This window comes from Anas platyrhynchos, chromosome 30 (genome assembly GCF_047663525.1).
Source record: "Anas platyrhynchos isolate ZD024472 breed Pekin duck chromosome 30, IASCAAS_PekinDuck_T2T, whole genome shotgun sequence".
NCBI classification, from domain to species: domain Eukaryota; kingdom Metazoa; phylum Chordata; class Aves; order Anseriformes; family Anatidae; genus Anas; species Anas platyrhynchos.
Window position 1 is genome coordinate 4,086,245 of NC_092616.1, and position 20,290 is coordinate 4,106,534.

Below are 20,290 nucleotides of genomic sequence, written 5' to 3' on the forward strand. Positions count from 1 at the left end.
AGCTGTGGCCATCCAAGGATGGCATCTCAGCACCCAGGACATGATCTGATATCTCGCAGGGAAATCTGGCCCTGGATTTTCTATCTTTATGAGGATATGCAGAGCAGTGATTAAAGCAGCCTTTGGGCTCAGAGCAGCCCTAGCATCAGGACCCAAGAGTCCTGGCTGCCCCATTGTCCCCTAAGCCCAGTGGGACCCTTGGGAAGGGCTCTCACAGCTGCCACCAGCCCTCTCCAGCCCCCCACTTCCTCCCCCCCTAAGCCCAGAACATGCAGTTTTTGACAGCTGACAACAGGCAGAGGAGGAGAGAAGGGTGGATATCTTTTTAGTTCACTTTTTTTTTTTTTTCTCCACTGCTCCAGTCTGTTAATAAATATATTATCTTAATCTCCCTACAGAGTCTGCTTATACCATAACTGCAATTGATGAGTCATCTCCTCGTCCCTAAACTCAACCTTGCAGCCCTTTCCAGCTCTATTTTCTTTGTTTGTACCTTTCAGGAGCAGGGGTGAAAGAGTGGTGTGGTGGAGTTCAGCTGTCCATCAGTGTGAAACCGCTGCAATGCTCAGACCTATTGCTGACACCAGCTTTGAAAGAAGAGGCAAGATTTCAGGCAGTGCATTGGAGAGATGCTGTTTTATTAAGCAGATGCTAAGAGAAAGTCAGTACTGACATGCAAGGAGGGAAAAACTGTGCAGAGTAAACAGAGCAGTTTAATACCTCAGGAGATGCTGGATGAATAAGTTTTCTTTTTTTTTTTTTTTTTTTTTTTTGTTTTTTTTTTTATAAGAAAGTAATAAATGGAAAGGAAACTGAGGATAAAGATAAAAATAACAATACACTTAATGAAACAAGGAGCAGGCCTTCAAAGCATACCCAGGAAGTCATTTGTGGAGAAAGCGGGGAAGTTTATCACCATTCAGAAATATCCAAGAAATTCCTTTCCTAATAACACCCTTGAGCTCCTTGTTTCTCATGCTGTAGATGAGGGGATTGAATGCTGGGGGCACTACTGAGTACAGAACTGCCACCACGAGATCCAGGGATGGGGAGGAAATAGAGGGGGGCTTCAGGTAGGCAAAAAAGCCAGAGATGACAAAGAGGGAGACAACAAACAGGTGAGGGAGGCATGTGGAAAAGTGCTTGTGTCGCCCGTGCTCAGAGGGCATCCTCAGCACAGCCCTGAAGATCCGTACATAGGAAAAAAGAAGGAAAACAAAACAGCCAGATGCAAAACAGATAGCAACGACAAGAACCCAAAGTTCCCTGTGGTAGGAATTTGAGCAGGAGAGCTTGAGGATCTGAGGGATTTCACAGAAGAACTGGTCCAAAGCATTGCCTTGGCAGAGGGGCAGGGAAAATGTACTGGCTGCGTGCAGGATAGCATTGAGAAAGCCACTGCCCCAGGCAGCTGTTGCCATCTGGGCACAAGCTCTGCTGCCCAGGAGGGTCCCCTAGTGCAGGGGTTTGCAGATGGCAACGTAGCGGTCATAGGACATGATGGTGAGAAGGCAATATTCCGCTGATATCAAAAAGAGGAAAAAAAAGAACTGTGCAGCACATCCTGAGTAGGAAATGGCCCTGGTATCATGAAGGGAATTGGCCATGGCTTTGGGGACAGTGGTGGAGATGCAGCCCAGGTCGAGGAGGGCAAGGTTGAGGAGGAAGAAGTACATGGGGGTGTGGAGGCGGTGGTCGCAGGCTACGGCAGTGAGGATGAGGCTGTTGCCCAGGAGGGCAGCCAGGTAGATGCCCAGGAAGAGCGCGAAGTGCAGGAGCTGCAGCTCCCATGTGTCTGCGAATGGCAGGAAGAGGAACTCGGTGATGGAGCTGCTGTTGGACATTTAATTCCTGTGGGCCTGAGGACCCGGCTCTGAGGACCTGGATGAGGAAAGTACAGCAAAATGTTAGGCTAGACACTGTGAGCAAAATGTACTCTAGTCTTGTTAAACCTCAAAGCTGTTGCTGCCCTTTCAGGAAAACCTCTGCTGCAGTTGCCTTGGTCGACCTCTGATGAATGCTATGAGAGGGTGCCACTGGGAACAGGGGACTCTGGAAGTCCTTGGCATTACTGCTGCACTCCAAGTGCAATCTTGTGGGTGCTGAGAGGCAAAGGCTCTGTCCCTTAGAGCCGAGTGAGGGCAGCCATCCTGTCCCTCAGTCCTGTTCACAGGTGCCCTGCGCTGGCATCACTTTGAGCTGGAAGATACCAGACTCAGGTGTTCCCCTGAGAAGGGTCTAAACACTGCTGAGAGCAAAGGAATCCAGATACTGGGATAACAGGGCCGGTAGCCTGGAATTAGAGGGCAGGGAAGCCAAGCAGCTGGGATCCCTCCCCAGGGAAGGGGGCATTGACAAAGCAATTGCAAAGGGGGCACAAATCCTCCTTCTCCTGAGGTAACTCCTGTCAGGTGTAAAGGAAAGGTATCCCTTCAAGGAAGATGTTGTATGTCACCCAGGCAAATGGACCACCAGGGAGAGAGGCAGCCCGTATCTGATGGAATTGGCCATGCTGGAGGTGATTTATGGTGATTTATGCACATTCAACAGTTTTCTACCTTGCCCGGTGCCTCACAGGATCCTTCAGTTGTGGGGTTGCTGAGGGTCGACGTGCCAGTAGCTACCCAAATGGTGCACCAGTGGCAATATGGCACCACCCAAGAATCCCTGATTCCCATATATATGCTGATTCATCAACTGGAGAGCCAAGGACTGATCAGCAACATTTGCTCACCTTTAATAATCCCATAGGGTCAGTGCAAACATGTAATGGAGATCTGAGACTAACGGTGGAGTATTGTGTCTAGAATAAAGTCACACCAAATTCAATAGATCATCTATAGTCTTCTCTCCTTATAGTCTTAGCTTTAAGAGCAGTTAAATGATCTCTTACAGCACCTGAATGCTGTTGTCTGATCCCTTCCTGGGATCATAAGGAGCCAGTACCTCCAGGCCAGGACACTCTCCCTGTACCCTTGGATGCAGGCCCCTAGGTCCCATGGACTGTTAAGGGTGTAGTTTGCAAAGTAACCACGGATTTTATCCTCACTGATGACCTGTTGTACCCCTGCAGAGTCCTGCCTCAAGGCACAAAGAGCAGGGAGTCCTGGCTGGTGAGAGCTGAGGCCCTGTGGAGATGTCCGAGACACAACAGCCATTACAGCCAAGGGTCACGTAGAAGAGAAAGGAAAAAAGAGAACATTTAAAAGAGAACAGAATAGGTTTAGCTCTGCCTGTGACACATGACTCCTTTTGCTCTGCTGACAGCCTCTGCATGCTGCTCTGAACATAAGGAGTAGGGACAGGTTCAGTTGTCCTACACGTGGCATCTTCTGCCATTTCAGTTGGCCTGAGGAATGCCCCATCAGACTCCCAGAGGATTAACCTCAAATTTCAGCAGGTATTTCCATCTGAACAGCTCCTGCCTGTCCTCCATCTCCACTAAGGAGCTATTGTGGCTCAGTAATTCACATTAAGGTGCCTATGTTGTGGACACCTGAACTGAGGCCTGAGGAATCCCAGCTCCTGTGGGTCTGTGGCAGATATGGGAGGGAGCTGAGATCCCTTTCCAGCCCCAGGAATAACAACCAGAATGAGATGCCTTGACTGACTCTGCTGAATTATTTCCTTAAGTGGGGATGAAGGAGATCAGTCCCTGACCATGACTTGATGTCCAAACTGATAGTGGGACAAGAAGATGTGATTGTTACGCTTAATTAGTGTTCCCTTAGGAGAAATGATCCTGCTGTCAAGAAGTATGTGTGCCAGGTGAGGGCTGGAGCCCCAGTGATCCCTTCAGGCTGTTTCCCAGCAGGTTCCCCTGCAGCCCCAGAGCCATGTGCAGGGATCCTGGTGGGGGGCAGAGCAAGGGAGGCCTTGGGCTGGGCCTCTGCTGCTGATCTGGGCCAGGCTCCTGGGCCCAAGGGGAGCTCCTGGCAAGCGGGCAGCGCTGCAGAGAGACAGCTCTGCCCAGGAGCAGCTCCTGTGGACAGCGCAGCAGGGCTGGGGGCACTGCCTGTAGCTGGCACAGAGAGGGGAGAGAAGGGAGAGAGAGGTTACAAACTGAGAGGAATATGTGAATGCTGAGAGCTCAGTGGAGGAGAAACCTTCCTAGCATATAACACGGTAAATCTCTTTCTGCAGTGTATTGCACAGGAATATCAGGGAAGTTCTCAGGACTGAGAACTTCCTTTAGAAGATCAGGCCAGATGCATTTGGTATTTCTTTAGTGTGGAAAAGCACAAACTCCAGTGCAGAGGTTCCCTGCTGCAGGGTAAGTGTCCAGGCCCGGAGGGTTCCCTTGTCTTGGGCTGACTGCAGACTGTGAAGCTGGGGGTGCAGGCAGGGGTGTCCAGGGCTGTGGTGCAGAGCAGGGTCCCTGCTGTGCCCCAGGGGCTGTGTGCCGGGGCAGGGCCTCTGCCGCCTGCCAGGCTCAGCACTCAGCCTGCCCAGGGAACTGCCCAGGGCGCTGCAGGGAGAAGCTGCGGGTGGAAGGAGCCCCCCTGGCAGGGCAGGGTCCTGCTGCTGGCGGGAGGTTGCTGCCTGGGGCAGCCTGCTCACAGCTCCACAGCACATCCAGGATGTATCCAAGGGGACTTCGCAAGAGGAGAGTCAGGACAGGGGTTAGCAGCTTCAATCACAGATTTTCTCAGCCTCTGCTTTCATTTTTTAATTCTTTTTCTCAGCCAGAATAGAAATAGATATTCTTATTTCCAAGAAGAGCCTGAGACTCCTTAAGCATCACTAGGAACTCTATAAGGATCACAGCAAGTCCCTTTTCTGCCCCTCAGCCCATATAAAGCTCCATGACCACACGTGGCTGAACCTGGCAGCGGCAGTTCTGTACTCCATTTCGTGCCATCCCTGCACTGCAGACACCTTCCCCTGAGCAACTGCATGGTCTGTTCTCCCGTCCAGAAAAGCTTCTGCCCCCAAAATCATGGGGTCTCTAACTGTTACCCTTTGGCTGACCAACCTTCAGAACAAGAGGACACTCCCAGTGCTCATCTCTCACTCTCATTCTTGCCTTCCTCAGCAGAAGCACTGGGGCATTTCTTTGTGTTTCCCCTCCCATTCATCCTGCCCTTACTATTCTCCTCAGACTCTGCACAGTGGGATTAAAGCCAGAGCTCAAACACCAGAATAGTGAGTCCTGCTCTGGAGATGTGTCACTGGGAGCAAAGTGCCCAAGCTGTTCTAGCCAAAATGTCTCAGGGCACTGCAGTGCGTAGTGCTGGGAAGTGAGCTGACTCTGTTCAGGTCACTCTGGTTAAAGGTAATCCAGCAGTGTCTTTGAGGTTATCCTGCTGGAAGATGTTGAACGGCCTTTCTTTATTATAGGTGCACTACATCTGAACAAAAGAAGTATGTGTTTCAGAACGTTCCCTTCCCAGAACGTTCAATTCCTTTCCCAGGAACACACTGCTGTACAGAGCAGGCGGGAATAGGGGGGGGGGGGGGAGGGAGAGGGGTAAAGGATGGGTAAGGGAGAGTCCTTGAGAGCTCATGGGCATAGGCTGCTGCTCCAAACAGTGCTCAGCCAGCACAAACCAGAGCTCCAGCCAGAGAGGAGAATGAAGCTGCTTCTGAGAAAGCATGTGTTTGTGAGTGATAGGAACAACATCGTCACTGTTTGAGCTGCATTAGGGATCATAATTCATATGTGGCTCAAACAGTGACGATGTTGTTCCTATTGCTCAGGTATATGCACGAACAAAAAGCATCCATGTTCCCTCCTAACTTTTGGGCCTCTAAGGTGTGTTGGGCTAGGAAGGAGCTCACTCTTCCTTCAGGACACCACAACTAAGGACATTTAACTCTTTATAAGGGGCTTCTGCCGGGCTGCAGGCTGCCATGCACAAGGGCACAGCTCTGCCCTAGCAGCTCTGTGTTATCTAGCAGCCCTGTGGAGAAGACACGTCAGTCCTAAGGCCATGCAAATGCTGCTGGATGGCCGAATGTGGGCAGCTCCTGTGGTCCCTCCATGTCCGTGGTGAAGAGCAGAGAGCTGAGATCCTCCTGAGGTACGAGATGAGTGAGGGGTTTGGAGATCTGCCCTTTGAACCTGGATTCCTCTGCTGTAAGCAGCATCCAGGTTCTTTTCAGGGGAACAACTGAGTGTGACCATCCTCCAGAGGTGCCTGTACAGAGCAGTTGAGACAAGGACTGATGGATATACCAGCTGCCTCCACTCTGCCCTGAGGTGCAGTCATGCTGAAAAAATCTTTGATAGCTCAACTGTATTCTGAGAAAAGCCCGTGTTGTCATCTACCTAACTCTGTAGGGCAGGACTCCCTCCTCCAGAGCCCCTCTGATCCTGGTGGCACCGTCAACCAGTACCAATCACAGCTCATCAAAGGGACCTGCAAAGGCCTTCCTGAAAGGGGAGAGGCAGTCTGTGAGGTTTCTGCAAGAAATGGAGTGGGATGCATCACAGAGTTCTGTCTTAATATTTTCCTGTTTTTTCCCTCCTCAGTCAGCTCTCCATACCCAGATTGCTTCCCCAGCTCTGATCTAAAGGACAGAGTTGTTGCCTCACAGGACCCACAAGATTTCACCTGGAGTGCAACTGAAATACAAAGGGTTTCCATAGTTGGCTGCACCCAGTAGCACTCTCTGGCACCACCAAGCAACACCCTAGCAAGGCACCTGCAGAGGTCTTCCTGAAAGGGGAGCATCAATTTTGAGTTTTAAGAAGTGGGGTACATTTTTCTCACACAGTCTAGCCTAGCATTTTGCTGTATTTTCCTCCTCAGACAGGTCTCCATGGCCAGAGGAATCAAATGTCCAACAGCAGCTCCATCACTGAGTTCCTCCTCCTGCCATTTGCAGACACACGCGAGCTGCAGCTCCTGCACTTCACGCTCTTCCTGGGCATCTACCTGGCTGCCCTCCTGGGCAACGGCCTCATCCTCACTGCCATAGCCTGCGACGACCGCCTCCACACGCCCATGTACTTCTTCCTCCTCAACCTTGCCCTCCTCGACCTGGGCTGCATCTCCACCACTGTCCCCAAAGCCATGGCCAATTCCCTCTGGGACACCAGGGCCATCTCCTATGCAGGTGTCCTGGTTTCAGTTAGAACAGAATTAATTTTCTTCCTAGTAGCTGGTGGAATGCTGTGTTTTGGCTTAGGATGAGAAGAGTGCTGATAACACCCCAATGCTTTAATTGTTGCAGAGCAGTGCTTATACTAAGCCAAGGACATCTCAGCCTTTTGCTCTGTCCTGCCAACGGGCAGGCTGGGGGTGCAGTAAGAGCTGGGAGGGGACAGACCCAGGACAGGTGACCCAAACTAGCCAAAGGGGTATTCCATACCATCTGACGTCATGCTAAACAATATATAGGGGTGGCTAGCCGGGGGGAGGGGGCCGGACTGCTCGGGGTTAGGCTGGGCATCGGTCAGCGAGTGGTGAGCAATTGCATTGTGCATCACTTGTTTGTACGTACTATTACTTTCGTATTATCACCATTGTATCATTATTATTATTATTGTTATTATTATTTTGTTATTACTATTTTCTTGTCTTATTAAACTGTCTTTATCTCAACTCACGGGCTTCACTCTCCATTTCTCTCCCCCGTCCCAGAGAGGGAGGGAGGAGGGTGAGCGAACGGCTGCGTGGTGTTTAGCTGTCGGCCGGGTTAAACCACGACAGCCTTTTTGGCGCCCAACGTGGGGCCCGAAAGGTTGAGATAACGGCAGATCTGATCAGAGTGTGTTAAACTAAACTTGGTGTAAGGATTAGACCTGCTTAATAGTCACTTGTCATGATGCTGATTGCTTTAATCTCAACTCTGCTGCGCCTGTTTTCCAAATTGAGTATTATAGTACATTATTTTCCGTATTTTCTCTCTGTAGTGTTGTTTATCCTCTCTGGGCCCTGGTTTCAGATCATTATGGTACTGAGTATTATAGCAATGGCTTATGAGACGATAAGATATCTGGTCATGACTCTAACTTGGTATTCATACTCAGTAACATCGTGGACTCTGTACTTTGGAAACAGTATCTTGGGAACTATTAGCAATTATACCTATTGTTTTTCTCCATTAGAGAGTCAGTCTGTGGAGGGAAAAGGGGAAGATAATTTTTCTTACTTGATTACTCTCCCTTTCTCCTTCACCACCCCTGTATCCTCCTGGATCACTCTGCCTTCTCCCTCAAAATATCTGCCTTCCTCCTTCACCACCCTCTTATCCCCTGAGCTTGTCAAAATAGCTCTCCAAGATATTGAATATTATTGGGATACTCGGAATACCATAGTCTTGTTGTTCTGCCTCATGAATGCACTTCAGATTCTGCTTAAAGTTAAACAACTACTTGGGGAGCTCATCTGGAGATCTGCCCGGAGGCAGGATAGTTGTGGGTGGCAGGGAGTATGGGTGGATATGGGCAGGCATCTAGAGCAGTTGGCACCCCCAGTGTGTTGGAAATTCACCCCTGAGCAATGGCAAAATCCTCAAAAACTGGCAGAATGCTTGAAAAAAAGGTGTCATGATGCTGGCAGTTCCAAAGTAACACAAATCATTGTAACGAGCTGGGGCCTGGCTCATGCCTATCGAGCTGCCATTGATACTGCTATCAACTTAGTGACAGACCCTGCGGCCACTCCAAGCCCTGTGACAGATCCAACGGCCACTGTGACCCCTACGGTGGACTCGGAAGCCGCTCCAGATCCGGTTCCTGCAGCCGCTCTAGTCCCAGCTCCTGCAGCCACTCCAGATCCGGTTCCTGCAGCCGCTCCAGCTCCGGTTCCTGCAGCCACTCCAGTTCCAGCTCCTGCAGTCACTCCAGCTCCAGTTCCTGCAGCCGCCCCAATTACAGCTCCTGAAGCCGCTCCAGCTCCAGCTCCTGCCGCTACTCCAATCCCAGCTCCTGCAGCCGCTCCAGCTCCAGCTCCTGCAACCGCTCCAGCTCCAGCTCCTGCCGCTACTCCAGTCCCAGTTCCTGCAACTGCTCCAGTCCCAGCTCCTGAAGCTGCTCCAGCTCCAGCTCCTGAAGCCGCTCCAGCTCCAGCTCCTGTAGCCGCTACAGCTCCGGTTCCTGCAACTGCTCCAGCTCCTGTGGCCGTGTCAGGGAAACGAGCTGTAGCAGTGCAGGTTGACCCTGCAGAGGGTATTCCAATCCCTGTAATGGGGTCAGAGAAACGAGCTGTAGCAGTGCAAGTTGACCCCGCAGAGGGTATTCCAACCCCTGTAACGGGGTCAGAGAAACGAGCTGTAGCAGTGCAGGTTGACCCTGCAGAGGGTATTCCAACCCCTGTAACGGGGTCAGGGAAACGAGCTGTAGCAGTGCAGGTTGACCCTGCAGAGGGTATTCCAACCCCTGTAACGGGGTCAGAGAAACGAGCTGTAGCAGTGCAGGTTGACCCTGCAGAGGGCATTCCAACCCCTGTGGCAGACCCTGTAACAAAGTCAGAGAAACGAGCAGTAGCAGTGCAAGCTGCCCCTGTAGAGAAGGTGAAAATATGGTATAGAAATTCAAGTCGTTTAGAACGCAGAGAGTCTTCTGCCAATCCAGGTAAGGCTTCTGCCAAAACTAAGTATAGAGATGACGAAGATGATGACGACGCTGGGCCATCAAGGATTCAGGAGGAGGAAGATGAGGATGCCGAAAAATCAACAGTAACTACCCGAAGCCTAAACGAGCGCGAGCTACGAGATGTGCGAAAAGATTTTGGTCGCTGTATAGGTGAGCAGCTTGTCACCTGGCTGCTCCGGTGCTGGGACTCTGGAGCCAATTGTGTGGAATTAGACGGCAGGGAAGCCAGACGGTTGGGATCCCTTGCTCGAGACGCCGGCATTGACAAAGCAATTGCAGATGGAGCACAATCCACCAGCCTCTGGAGGCGTCTCCTCTCAGCTGTGAGGGAAAGGTATCCCTTCAAGGAAGATATTTTATGTCTACCAGGCAAGTGGACCACTATGGAGAAGGGAATCCAGTACCTGAGGGAATTAGCCGTACGGGAAGTGATTTATGAGGATCCAGACCTCAGACAAACATCCAAAGATCCAGATGAAGTCAAGTGTACACGACCCATGTGGCGGAAGTTTGTACGGAGTGCACCATCATCATATGCCAGTTCATTGGCAATAATGGCCTGGAAAGAGGATGAGGAACCCACAGTGGATGAAGCGGCTAAACAACTCCGGCAGTACGAAGAAAGTCTCTCCTCTTCCTTACAGGCCTGCGTCTCAGCTGTGGAGAAACTTTCTGAAAAGGTTCACCAACTTGAAGAGAATCTATTGTCCTCCCCACCTGAACCAACCAGTGCCCACCGACCAAAAGAGAACACTTGGGAGAAACTTTCTGAAAAGGTTCACCAACTTGAAGAGAGATTATTCTCCTCCGCACCTGTACAAAGCAGTGTCTCAGCTGTCAGGGGTAGGCGTTCACCCACACAAGGAAGACGATATGGTGGGTACTCACCCCGTGCCACCCTGTGGTTTTACTTACGAGACCATGGAGAGGACATGAGAAAATGGGATGGAAAATCTACCGCGACCCTAGAGGCACGGGTACGTGAGTTGCAAAAGAAAACAATCAGGAAAAAAGGATTCTCCGAAAAGTTTGCTGCTCCAACTTCCAGCAGACAATCCTTCAAACACAGAAACGAAGAAGATTCTGACCAGGATTAGGGGGGCCCTGCCTCCAGCCAGGGGGAGGAAAGGGACAATCGAGTTTATTGGACTGTGTGGATTCGATGGCCTGGCACATCACGCGCACAGAAGTATAAGGCTTTAGTAGACACCGGTGCACAATGTACTATAATGCCATCGAGCTATAAAGGACCAGAGCCCATCTATATTTGTGGAGTGACAGGAGGATCTCAGCAGTTGACTGTATTGGAGGCTGAAGTGAGTCTGACTGGGAATGAGTGGGAAAAGCACCGTATTGTGACTGGCCCGGATGCTCCATGTATCCTTGGCATAGACTATCTTAGAAGAGGATATTGCAAGGACCCAAAAGGGTTCCGGTGGGCTTTTGGTATAGCTGCCTTAGAGACAGAGGGCATTAAACAATTATCTACCTTGCCTGGTCTCTCAGAGGACCCCTCTGTTGTGGGGTTGCTGAGGGTCGAAGAACAGCAAGTGCCAATCGCTACCACAACTGTGCACCGGCGGCAATATCGCACTAACCGAGACTCCCTGATCCCCATCCATAAGCTAATTCGTCAATTGGAGAGCCAAGGAGTGATCAGCAAGACCCATTCACCTTTCAATAGCCCCATATGGCCAGTGCGAAAGTCTAATGGCGAGTGGAGACTAACAGTGGACTATCGTGGCCTGAACGAAGTCACGCCACCACTGAGTGCTGCAGTGCCGGACATGCTGGAACTTCAGTATGAACTTGAATCGAGGGCAGCCAAGTGGTACGCCACAATTGATATCGCTAATGCATTTTTCTCCATCCCTCTAGCAGCAGAGTGCAGGCCACAATTTGCCTTCACTTGGAGGGGAGTCCAATATACTTGGAATAGGCTGCCCCAGGGGTGGAAACACAGCCCTACCATTTGCCATGGGCTGATCCAGTCTGCGCTAGAGCAGGGGGAAGCTCCTGAACACCTGCAGTACATCGATGACATTATTGTGTGGGGTGACACAGCAGAGGAAGTTTTCGAAAAAGGGAAGAAAATAGTCCAAATCCTTCTGAAAGCCGGTTTCGCCATAAAACAGAATAAAGTCAAAGGACCTGCACGAGAGATCCAGTTTTTAGGAATAAAATGGCAAGATGGACGTCGTCAAATCCCAATGGATGTGATCAACAAAATAACAGCTATGTCTCCACCAACTAACAAAAAAGAAACACAGACTTTCCTAGGTGTTGTGGGGTTTTGGAGAATGCACATCCCAAATTACAGTCTGATTGTAAACCCGCTCTACCAAGTAACCCGTAAGAAGAATGAGTTTGAATGGGGCCCTGAACAACGACAAGCCTTTGAACAAATCAAGCAGGAAATAGTCCATGCAGTAGCCCTTGGGCCAGTTCGAACAGGACCAGATGTAAAGAATGTGCTCTACACTGCAGCCGGGGAGAACGGCCCCACCTGGAGCCTCTGGCAGAAAGAACCTGGGGAAACTCGAGGTCGGCCTCTGGGGTTTTGGAGTCGGGGATACAGAGGATCTGAGGCCCGCTATACTCCAACTGAAAAGGAGATATTGGCAGCATATGAAGGAGTTCGATCTGCTTCGGAGGTGGTCGGTACTGAAGCGCAGCTCCTCCTAGCACCCCGATTGCCGGTACTAGGCTGGATGTTCAAGGGAAGGGTCCCCTCTACGCATCATGCAACTGATGCTACATGGAGCAAGTGGGTTGCACTGATTACTCAGCGGGCTCGAATAGGAAACCCCAGTCGCCCAGGAATATTGGAAGTGATCATGGACTGGCCAGAAGGCAAATACTTTGGGATATCATCAGAGGAGGAGGTGGGTCGTGCTGAAGAAGCCCCGCTGTACAACCAGTTACCAGAGAATGAAAAGAAATATGCCCTGTTCACTGATGGGTCCTGTCGTATTGTGGGGAAGCATCAAAGATGGAAGGCTGCTGTATGGAGTCCTACGCGACGAGTTGCAGAAGCTGCTGAGGGAGAAGGTGAATCAAGTCAGTTTGCAGAAGTGAAAGCCATTCAGCTGGCTTTAGACATTGCTGAACGAGAAAAATGGCCAGTTCTCTATCTCTACACCGATTCATGGATGGTAGCAAATGCCCTGTGGGGATGGTTACAGCAATGGAAGCAAAACAACTGGCAGCGTAGGGGCAAACCCATCTGGGCTGCTGCATTGTGGCAAGATATTGCTGCTCGGGTAGAGAACCTGGCTGTGAAAGTACGCCACGTAGATGCTCATGTGCCCAAGAATCGCGCTACTGAAGAACATCAAAACAACCAGCAGGTAGATCAGGCTGCTAAGATTGAAGTAGCTCAGGTGGACCTGGATTGGCAGCATAAAGGTGAATTATTTATAGCCCGATGGGCCCATGACACCTCAGGCCATCAAGGTAGAGATGCAACATACAGATGGGCTCGTGATCGAGGGGTGGACTTGACCATGGACGCTATAGCACAGGTTATTCATGACTGTGAAACATGTGCTGCAATCAAGCAAGCCAAACGGTCAAAGCCTCTTTGGTATGGAGGACGGTGGCTGAAATATAAATATGGAGAGGCCTGGCAGATTGATTACATCACACTCCCTCAAACTCGTAATGGCAAGCGCCACGTACTTACAATGGTGGAAGCAACCACCGGATGGCTGGAAACATACCCGGTGCCTCATGCCACCGCCCGGAATACCATCCTGGGCCTTGAAAAGCAAGTCCTATGGCGACATGGCACCCCAGAAAGAATAGAGTCAGACAATGGGACTCACTTCCGAAACAACCTTATAGACACTTGGGCCAAAGAACATGGTATTGAATGGGTGTATCACATCCCCTATCATGCACCAGCCTCCGGGAAAGTTGAACGATACAATGGCCTGTTAAAGACTACATTGAAAGCAATGGGCGCTGGGACGTTCAAAAACTGGGATACGCATTTGGCAAAGGCCACCTGGTTAGTCAATACTAGGGGATCTACCAACCGAGCTGGACCTGCCCAATCAAACCTGTTACGTACTGTAGATGGGGATAAAGTTCCTGTAGTGCATGTAAAAAATATGCTGGGTAAAACAGTCTGGGCTACTCCTGCCTCAGGAAAAGGCAAACCTATTCGTGGAATTGTTTTCGCTCAGGGACCTGGATACACTTGGTGGGTGATGCAAAAGAACGGAGAGGTCCGGTGTGTACCTCAAGGAGATTTAATACTGGGTGAGAATAGCCCATGAACTGAATTGTACCATGTTAATTAGTATATTATACTGTATGTTATCACTACCATGATTACTATAGGTGACTAATTAGAATGTATGGAAAAGAGTGTAACCTGAGCATGACATAAATGGTATGGAATAAAGGGTGGATAGATGTCCTGGTTTCAGTTAGAACAGAATTAATTTTCTTCCTAGTAGCTGGTGGAATGCTGTGTTTTGGCTTAGGATGAGAAGAGTGCTGATAACACCCCAATGCTTTAATTGTTGCAGAGCAGTGCTTATACTAAGCCAAGGACATCTCAGCCTTTTGCTCTGTCCTGCCAACGGGCAGGCTGGGGGTGCAGTAAGAGCTGGGAGGGGACAGACCCAGGACAGGTGACCCAAACTAGCCAGAGGGGTATTCCATACCATCTGACGTCATGCTAAACAATATATAGGGGTGGCTAGCCGGGGGGAGGGGGCCGGACTGCTCGGGGTTAGGCTGGGCATCGGTCAGCGAGTGGTGAGCAATTGCATTGTGCATCACTTGTTTGTACATACTATTACTTTCGTATTATCACCATTGTATCATTATTATTATTATTGTTATTATTATTTTGTTATTACTATTTTCTTGTCTTATTAAACTGTCTTTATCTCAACTCACGGGCTTCACTCTCCATTTCTCTCCCCCGTCCCAGAGAGGGAGGGGGGAGGGTGAGCGAACGGCTGCGTGGTGTTTAGCTGCCGGCCGGGTTAAACCACGACAGCAGGATGTGTTGCACAGGTCTTTTTCTTCTTTTGTTTGTTTTTAGCAGAGTATTCTATTCTCACCATCATGTCCTATGACCGCTACGTTGCCATCTGCAAGCCCCTGCACTACGGGAGCCTCCTGGGCAGCAGAGCTTGTGCCCAGATGGCAGCAGCTGCCTGGGGCAGTGGGGTTCTCTATGCTTTGTTACACACTGCCAATTCATTTTCCCTGCCCCTCTGTGGAGGAAATACCCTGGACCAGTTCTTCTGTGAAATCCCCCAGGTCCTCAAGCTCTCCTGCACAGACTCCTACCTCAGGGAAGTTTGGCTTCTACTGGCTGGTTTCTGTTTAGCATTTGTCTGTTTTGTTTTCATCATACTGTCCTATGTGCAGATCTTCAGGGCTGTGTTGAGGATGCCTTCTGAGCAGGGACGGCACAAAGCCTTTTCCACTTGCCTCCCCCACCTCTTTGTGGTCTCCCTGTTTCTCAGCACTGGCTTTTTTGCCTACCTGAAGCCCCCGTCCATCTCCTCCCCATCACTGGATCTGGTGGTGGCAGTTCTCTATTCAGTCTTGCCCCCAGTATTCAATCCTCTCATCTACAGCATGAGAAACGAGGAGCTCAAGCGTGCTATCAGGAAAGTGATTACATGGATTTTTCTTAAGATGGATACCTTTTTCACTTTTCTTCACAAATGACATTGTTTGTTTTCCATTGCAGGCCTGAGTGGTACTTTCTTTCTCATTACTTTACAATTACCTTCTGTGTCATTTCCAATTACTACTTTCTTAGAAAAAAAGTATTTGTTCATCCCACATCTCCTGAGCTATGAAACTGCTCTGTTTACTCTGGACATTATTTGACTACCTGTTTGTAAGCACTCTTCCTTGGCATCTGCTTAATAAAACAGGATCTTCCCCAATGCACTACCTGAAATCATGCTTCTTCTTTCAAAGCTGTTGCCAGCAGTAGGGTTGAACATTATGGTGGTTTCACACTGATGGGAAGCTCACCTCCACCACTCCTTTCACCCCCACTCCTGAAAGGAATAGATGGAGAAAAGAGAGTTGAAAAGGACTCCAGGGTTGTTTTAAGGGACAAGCAGATCAGTCACCAATTGCAATCATGAGCAAAGCGGACACAGTGTAGGGAGATTAAGATAATTTATTGAGCATTACTAACAGTCTGGAGCAGTGTGTACTGGGTCTGATTGGCACAGCATCAGGACTCTCTCTAACCCTCCTCCCAGAGCCAGCAGGCTGGGGGTGAGCAAAAAGTGAGAAAGGAACATCACCAGGGCAGCTGACCTAAACCAATCAAAGGGATATTCCATGCCATATGATGTCACACTCATCAATAAAAGGTGGAAAAAGGAAGCTGAGGGGAGGGGTGGGCTCTCATTGCAAAAACGCCTGTCTTCCCGAACAGCTATGTTCATTGAGGCCCTGCTTCAAGAACGTGGCCAAGCATCACTCCTTTGTGGGAAGCAGAGAGTAATTTCTTTCCTCTGCACTTCCACTCAGCATTTACTTTTTTTTTTTTTTTTTTTTTTCCCCACGCCCTTTTCCCCTTTCCCTTTTTTCCCTTTAGTTAAAATGTTTAATTAATAATAATCTTTCCTTAATAATTATTTGTCCTGGTTTCAGCTAGGCTAGATGTAATATTCCTCCTCCTCCTCCTAATAATAATAATAATAATGGTAATAATACTACTACTAATAATGTGTACAAACAAGTGATGCACAATGCAATTGCTCACCACCCACTGACCGATGCCCAGCCTAACCCCGAGCTGTCCGGCCCCCTCCCCCGGCTAGCCACCCCTATATATTGTTTAGCATGACGTCAGATGGTATGGAATACCCCTTTGGCTAGTTTGGGTCACCTGTCCTGGGTCTGTCCCCTCCCAGCTCTTACTGCACCCCCAGCCTGCCCGTTGGCAGGACAGAGCAAAAGGCTGAGATGTCCTTGGCTTAGTATAAGCATTGCTCTGCAACAATTAAAACATCGGGGTGTTATCAGAACTCTTCTCATCCTAAGCCAAAATATAGCATTCTACCAGCTACTAGAAGGAAAATTAACTGTCCTAACTGAAACCAGGACATCTATGTAAAGCAATGTTCTGTACATTTAGAATGTTTGATATTCGTGTTGGTGGAGCGTAGACTCCCCGCACACCCAGCGCTGTTTACTTGCCTTTTATATCTTTTATAAATATTCTTTTATAAGTATTACTAAATTCAGATTGAGATGAGACTTCATTTATAACACTCTCGTGTTGGCCCACCCTCAAACATTTGGGGGCTTGCTTCTGTCCCTTACTTCTTTAGAGACTTGCTTCAGGATCTGCAGTTCAGGAACTTGGCAGCAGAGGGCAAATCAACATGCAAAACTCCCTCACAAGCCAAGGCTCTGGGCATAATTCTCCTGAAGTCTTTAATTCTTACGGGGTTCATTACGGAGACGCCAGGAGTCTCCTTAAAGGGATAGACTTCAAGAATAAGAATAATAATAAGTATAGGAAAAGATTTCTTCTTTCTGCTGTTTCTTTAGTTGTCTGCCTACAGAGAAAGTGATATCAACAATCTACAACTGATATTGGTCCTGAATGTCTCCTAAGGGACTCTGAGCCTGTAGGGAAGTCAAGACCTTTTCTGCCAGGCACTCTATGCACAGTCTTCATCCCTACTGCTCAGCCCCACCCTTTCTCTCATCAGCCACCTGAGACTGACATATCAGTTTTGTCTGAGCTGATTCTTGATGCCTACACTCACACAGGCAAATGCCTCATTGGGACTTTCGGTACAATTTGGGCTTCTTTCACATACTCTGCCATATCACTTTCTCCACAGGAGTCTTCTCAGGGCAATTCTAACTTCCTTGTTCCTCAGAGTATAGATGACTGGGTTAAACACGGGGGTCACAACTGTGTAAAACAGGGCAAGGTATTTGTCAGTGTCTGCAGAGTCCTGTGACCGGCGTTTAAAGTACACAAGCATGGCTGAGCCATAAAAGAGAGTCACAATCCCGAGGTGTGAGGAGCAGGTGGAAAAAGCTTTGTGTCTGCTCAGAACTGAAGACATTTTCAGAATTGCCCTGATAATTTTAGAGTAAGAAATAACTATCATGGAAAAGGGAAGGACAGCAAATATGAAGATGATAGTGTGCAGGGTCACTTGGTTGCAGAAAGTGTCTGCACAGGCCAGTTCCAACAGAGGGGGGACGTCGCAGAAGAAGTGATGAAGGTCACGGGATGCACAGAAGGGCAAGGTGAACACCTGATAGGTCTGTCCTACTTGTAGTGGCACGACGGCCATCCACGCCCCCACTACCAGTCTCATGCAGAACCCCCCATTCATGATGAGGCTGTAGCGCAGGGGGTCACATATGGCTACGTAGCGGTCATAGGCCATGGCAGCCAAGAGAAGGCCTTCAGTGCTTCCCAGCACGATCAAGAAATACAGCTGGGCAGCACAGCCAAGAAAGGAGATCCTGCCATCTCCCGTCAGGAAAGCTACCAACATTTTTGGTAGAGTAGTCGATGTGTAGCAGATCTCCAGGAAGGACAGGTTTCTCAGGAAGAAATACATGGGGTTGTGGAGGCTTGAGTCCATCACTGTGATGAGCATAATCAGGCTGTTCCCAGTGAGAACCATGAGGTAGATGATCAGGAAGACTGTGAAGCACACGCTGGGTAGGCAAGGGTGGTCAGAAAATCCCAAAAGAAGAAATCCAGGTTCAGTGGTGTGATTATCCAAGCCTTTTCTCTGGGGCATTTTCTCCACATGGATCAATGCCAACAACATGCTGTTAGAGGATGCTTATGGCCCATCCACCTCCCTGTAGATCTCAAGTAGAGCAACAAGCAACAAACATCAGCATACACATGACTGCAGTATTAGGACAGTTTGAGCAAAATCTGCATGTGTGTATGGAAATCTAACATGGTCTGGTGGGCAGACCCCAGCTGGTAGCTAAGCCCCCACCCAGTTACTCACTTACTCCCCCTCGGTGGGATGGTGGAGAAAAACAAAGGGCCAAAAGCAAGAAAACTCATGGGTCAAGACAAAGACAGTTTAATAAGCTAGGGTTAGAGGAAGGAAAAAGAAAACAAACCAAGAAACCAAAACAAGCCAGCCTTCAAGCAATGCCTACCTTCCCCACCACCTAGTCCCTCAGCTTTTTATTGCTGAACATGGCATTACATGGCACAGAATATCTCTTTGGCCAGTCTGGGTCATCTGTTCTGGTTGTGTGCCCCTTGACTCTTGTCCGGCCATGGCCAGTACACTGTAGGGGCAGAGTAGGAAAAAGAGAAGGCTTTGATGCTATACAATCACTACTCAGCAATAGCCAAGACATTGGTATGTCATCAACAGTGTTTTAAACTCCAACCTAAAACACAGCACCACAGGGACTGCTAAGAAGAAAATTATCTCCATCCTAGACAGCCCTAATACCTGAGTTTCTTGCTTGTCAGGAAGGGTCAGAACAAAATCGTTAAGCCTGAATGACAGCTAATTGTCATATGAATAAGAGAAATTTAGTTTTCTTTGTAAGAGAGGATTTAAATAAGGGAAGTGGAGGGAAGTGGAGGGAAGGCAAGGCAAGGCAAGGCAAGGCAAGGCAAGGCAAGGCGAATATTTGCTGCAAGACTTCAGTGAGAGAGATTCATCCCAGTTTTCCTCAGGGATAAGTACACATCTCCTGAAGCTCTGTCCACCACACAGAGAGCAGAGACACTACCTTAGTTCCAAATTATTCATTTTTTTGGCATGGCTGATGGGTGAACTCCACAAGCTTTCAGAGGGCTAAAAGGGGCATTATGCAAGCAATCACAACACAATCTCAAATAGTTTTCAAGGGATCCAAAGAGGAAGGTAATTAAAGGTGGGGCAAACAGGGCAGGCTAATATAACTTCTGAATATGCTCCATCTAGTTCCCTTGCTTGACCTTGCTGTTCTGTCTCTTGGATTTCTGGAAGCTTACAAATGCAACTGAAGGCTGATTCACTCTGATATCAACCCAGCAAGGCTTCCCCATCCACTGCAAGCCCTCACAGAGCAGAGCGATGCTCTTGCTGGCTGGAAAACCAAGCCTTCCCTTTTGCATTTCTCATTTCCCAGAGTGTAAGGATGTTGCTAATCACACTTGAAGGGCGTGAGCTGTAAGCAAGCAGCCCTTGCAATTGCAGGTTGCTTCCTGTGAATAACAGACTCAGGTGAAAGCTTTTGGAAGGTATCAGTTTGACATGGGGAAGAAATGTTCTATTTCAAGCAGAGAGAACTGAGGATGCTTGCTGCATGTCTCTAGCCATTGCTAACTCCCCTCAAAAAGTCTTCTTAAGCTCTGAAAAAAAAAATAGAAATAAAAGAGGAAAAGAAAAGAAAAGAAAAGAAAAGAAAAGAAAAGAAAAGAAAAGAAAAGAAAAGAAAAGAAAAGAAAAGAAAAGAAAAGAAAAGAAAAGAAAAGAAAAGAAAAGAAAAGAAAAGAAAAGAAAAGAAAAGAAAAGAAAAGAAAAGAAAAGAAAAGAGAAGGAATCTGTGATCTGAGAGCTTGATTTCATTCTTTTTTTTTTCTATCATGCCTGCCTATTTCTATGTTTTGTCTTTGGAGTTCTCCTAGAAGTACTCTTCAAAATCTCCAAGATAAAATTAGTGTACATCTGAGGAAGAAGTGGCCATAATCTGTTTCCTAACCTACCTATTTACACATGCAATTAAGCAGGAAAATTAAAACCTTTT

The 20,290-nt window shown here is 48.6% G+C and overlaps 2 protein-coding genes and 1 pseudogene across 2 annotated transcripts; 1 reads left to right on the forward strand and 2 right to left on the reverse strand.

Moving 5' to 3' along the window:
- Positions 1-884: 884 nt before the first annotated feature.
- LOC139999927 (olfactory receptor 14C36-like) lies at positions 885-1,844 on the reverse strand (annotated as a pseudogene).
- Positions 1,845-14,629: 12,785 nt separating this feature from the next.
- LOC119715791 (olfactory receptor 14J1-like) lies at positions 14,630-15,244 on the forward strand. The gene has a single exon (XM_038174083.2). It carries the CDS (start codon positions 14,630-14,632, stop codon positions 15,242-15,244), a length of 615 nt encoding a protein of 204 aa, XP_038030011.2.
- A 2,138-nt stretch (positions 15,245-17,382) lies between these two features.
- On the reverse strand, positions 17,383-18,351 carry LOC139999843 (olfactory receptor 10AG1-like). The gene has a single exon (XM_072029469.1). The coding sequence runs from the start codon at positions 18,349-18,351 to the stop codon at positions 17,383-17,385; it is 969 nt and encodes a 322-aa protein (XP_071885570.1).
- Between the last annotated feature and the right edge of the window lie 1,939 nt (positions 18,352-20,290).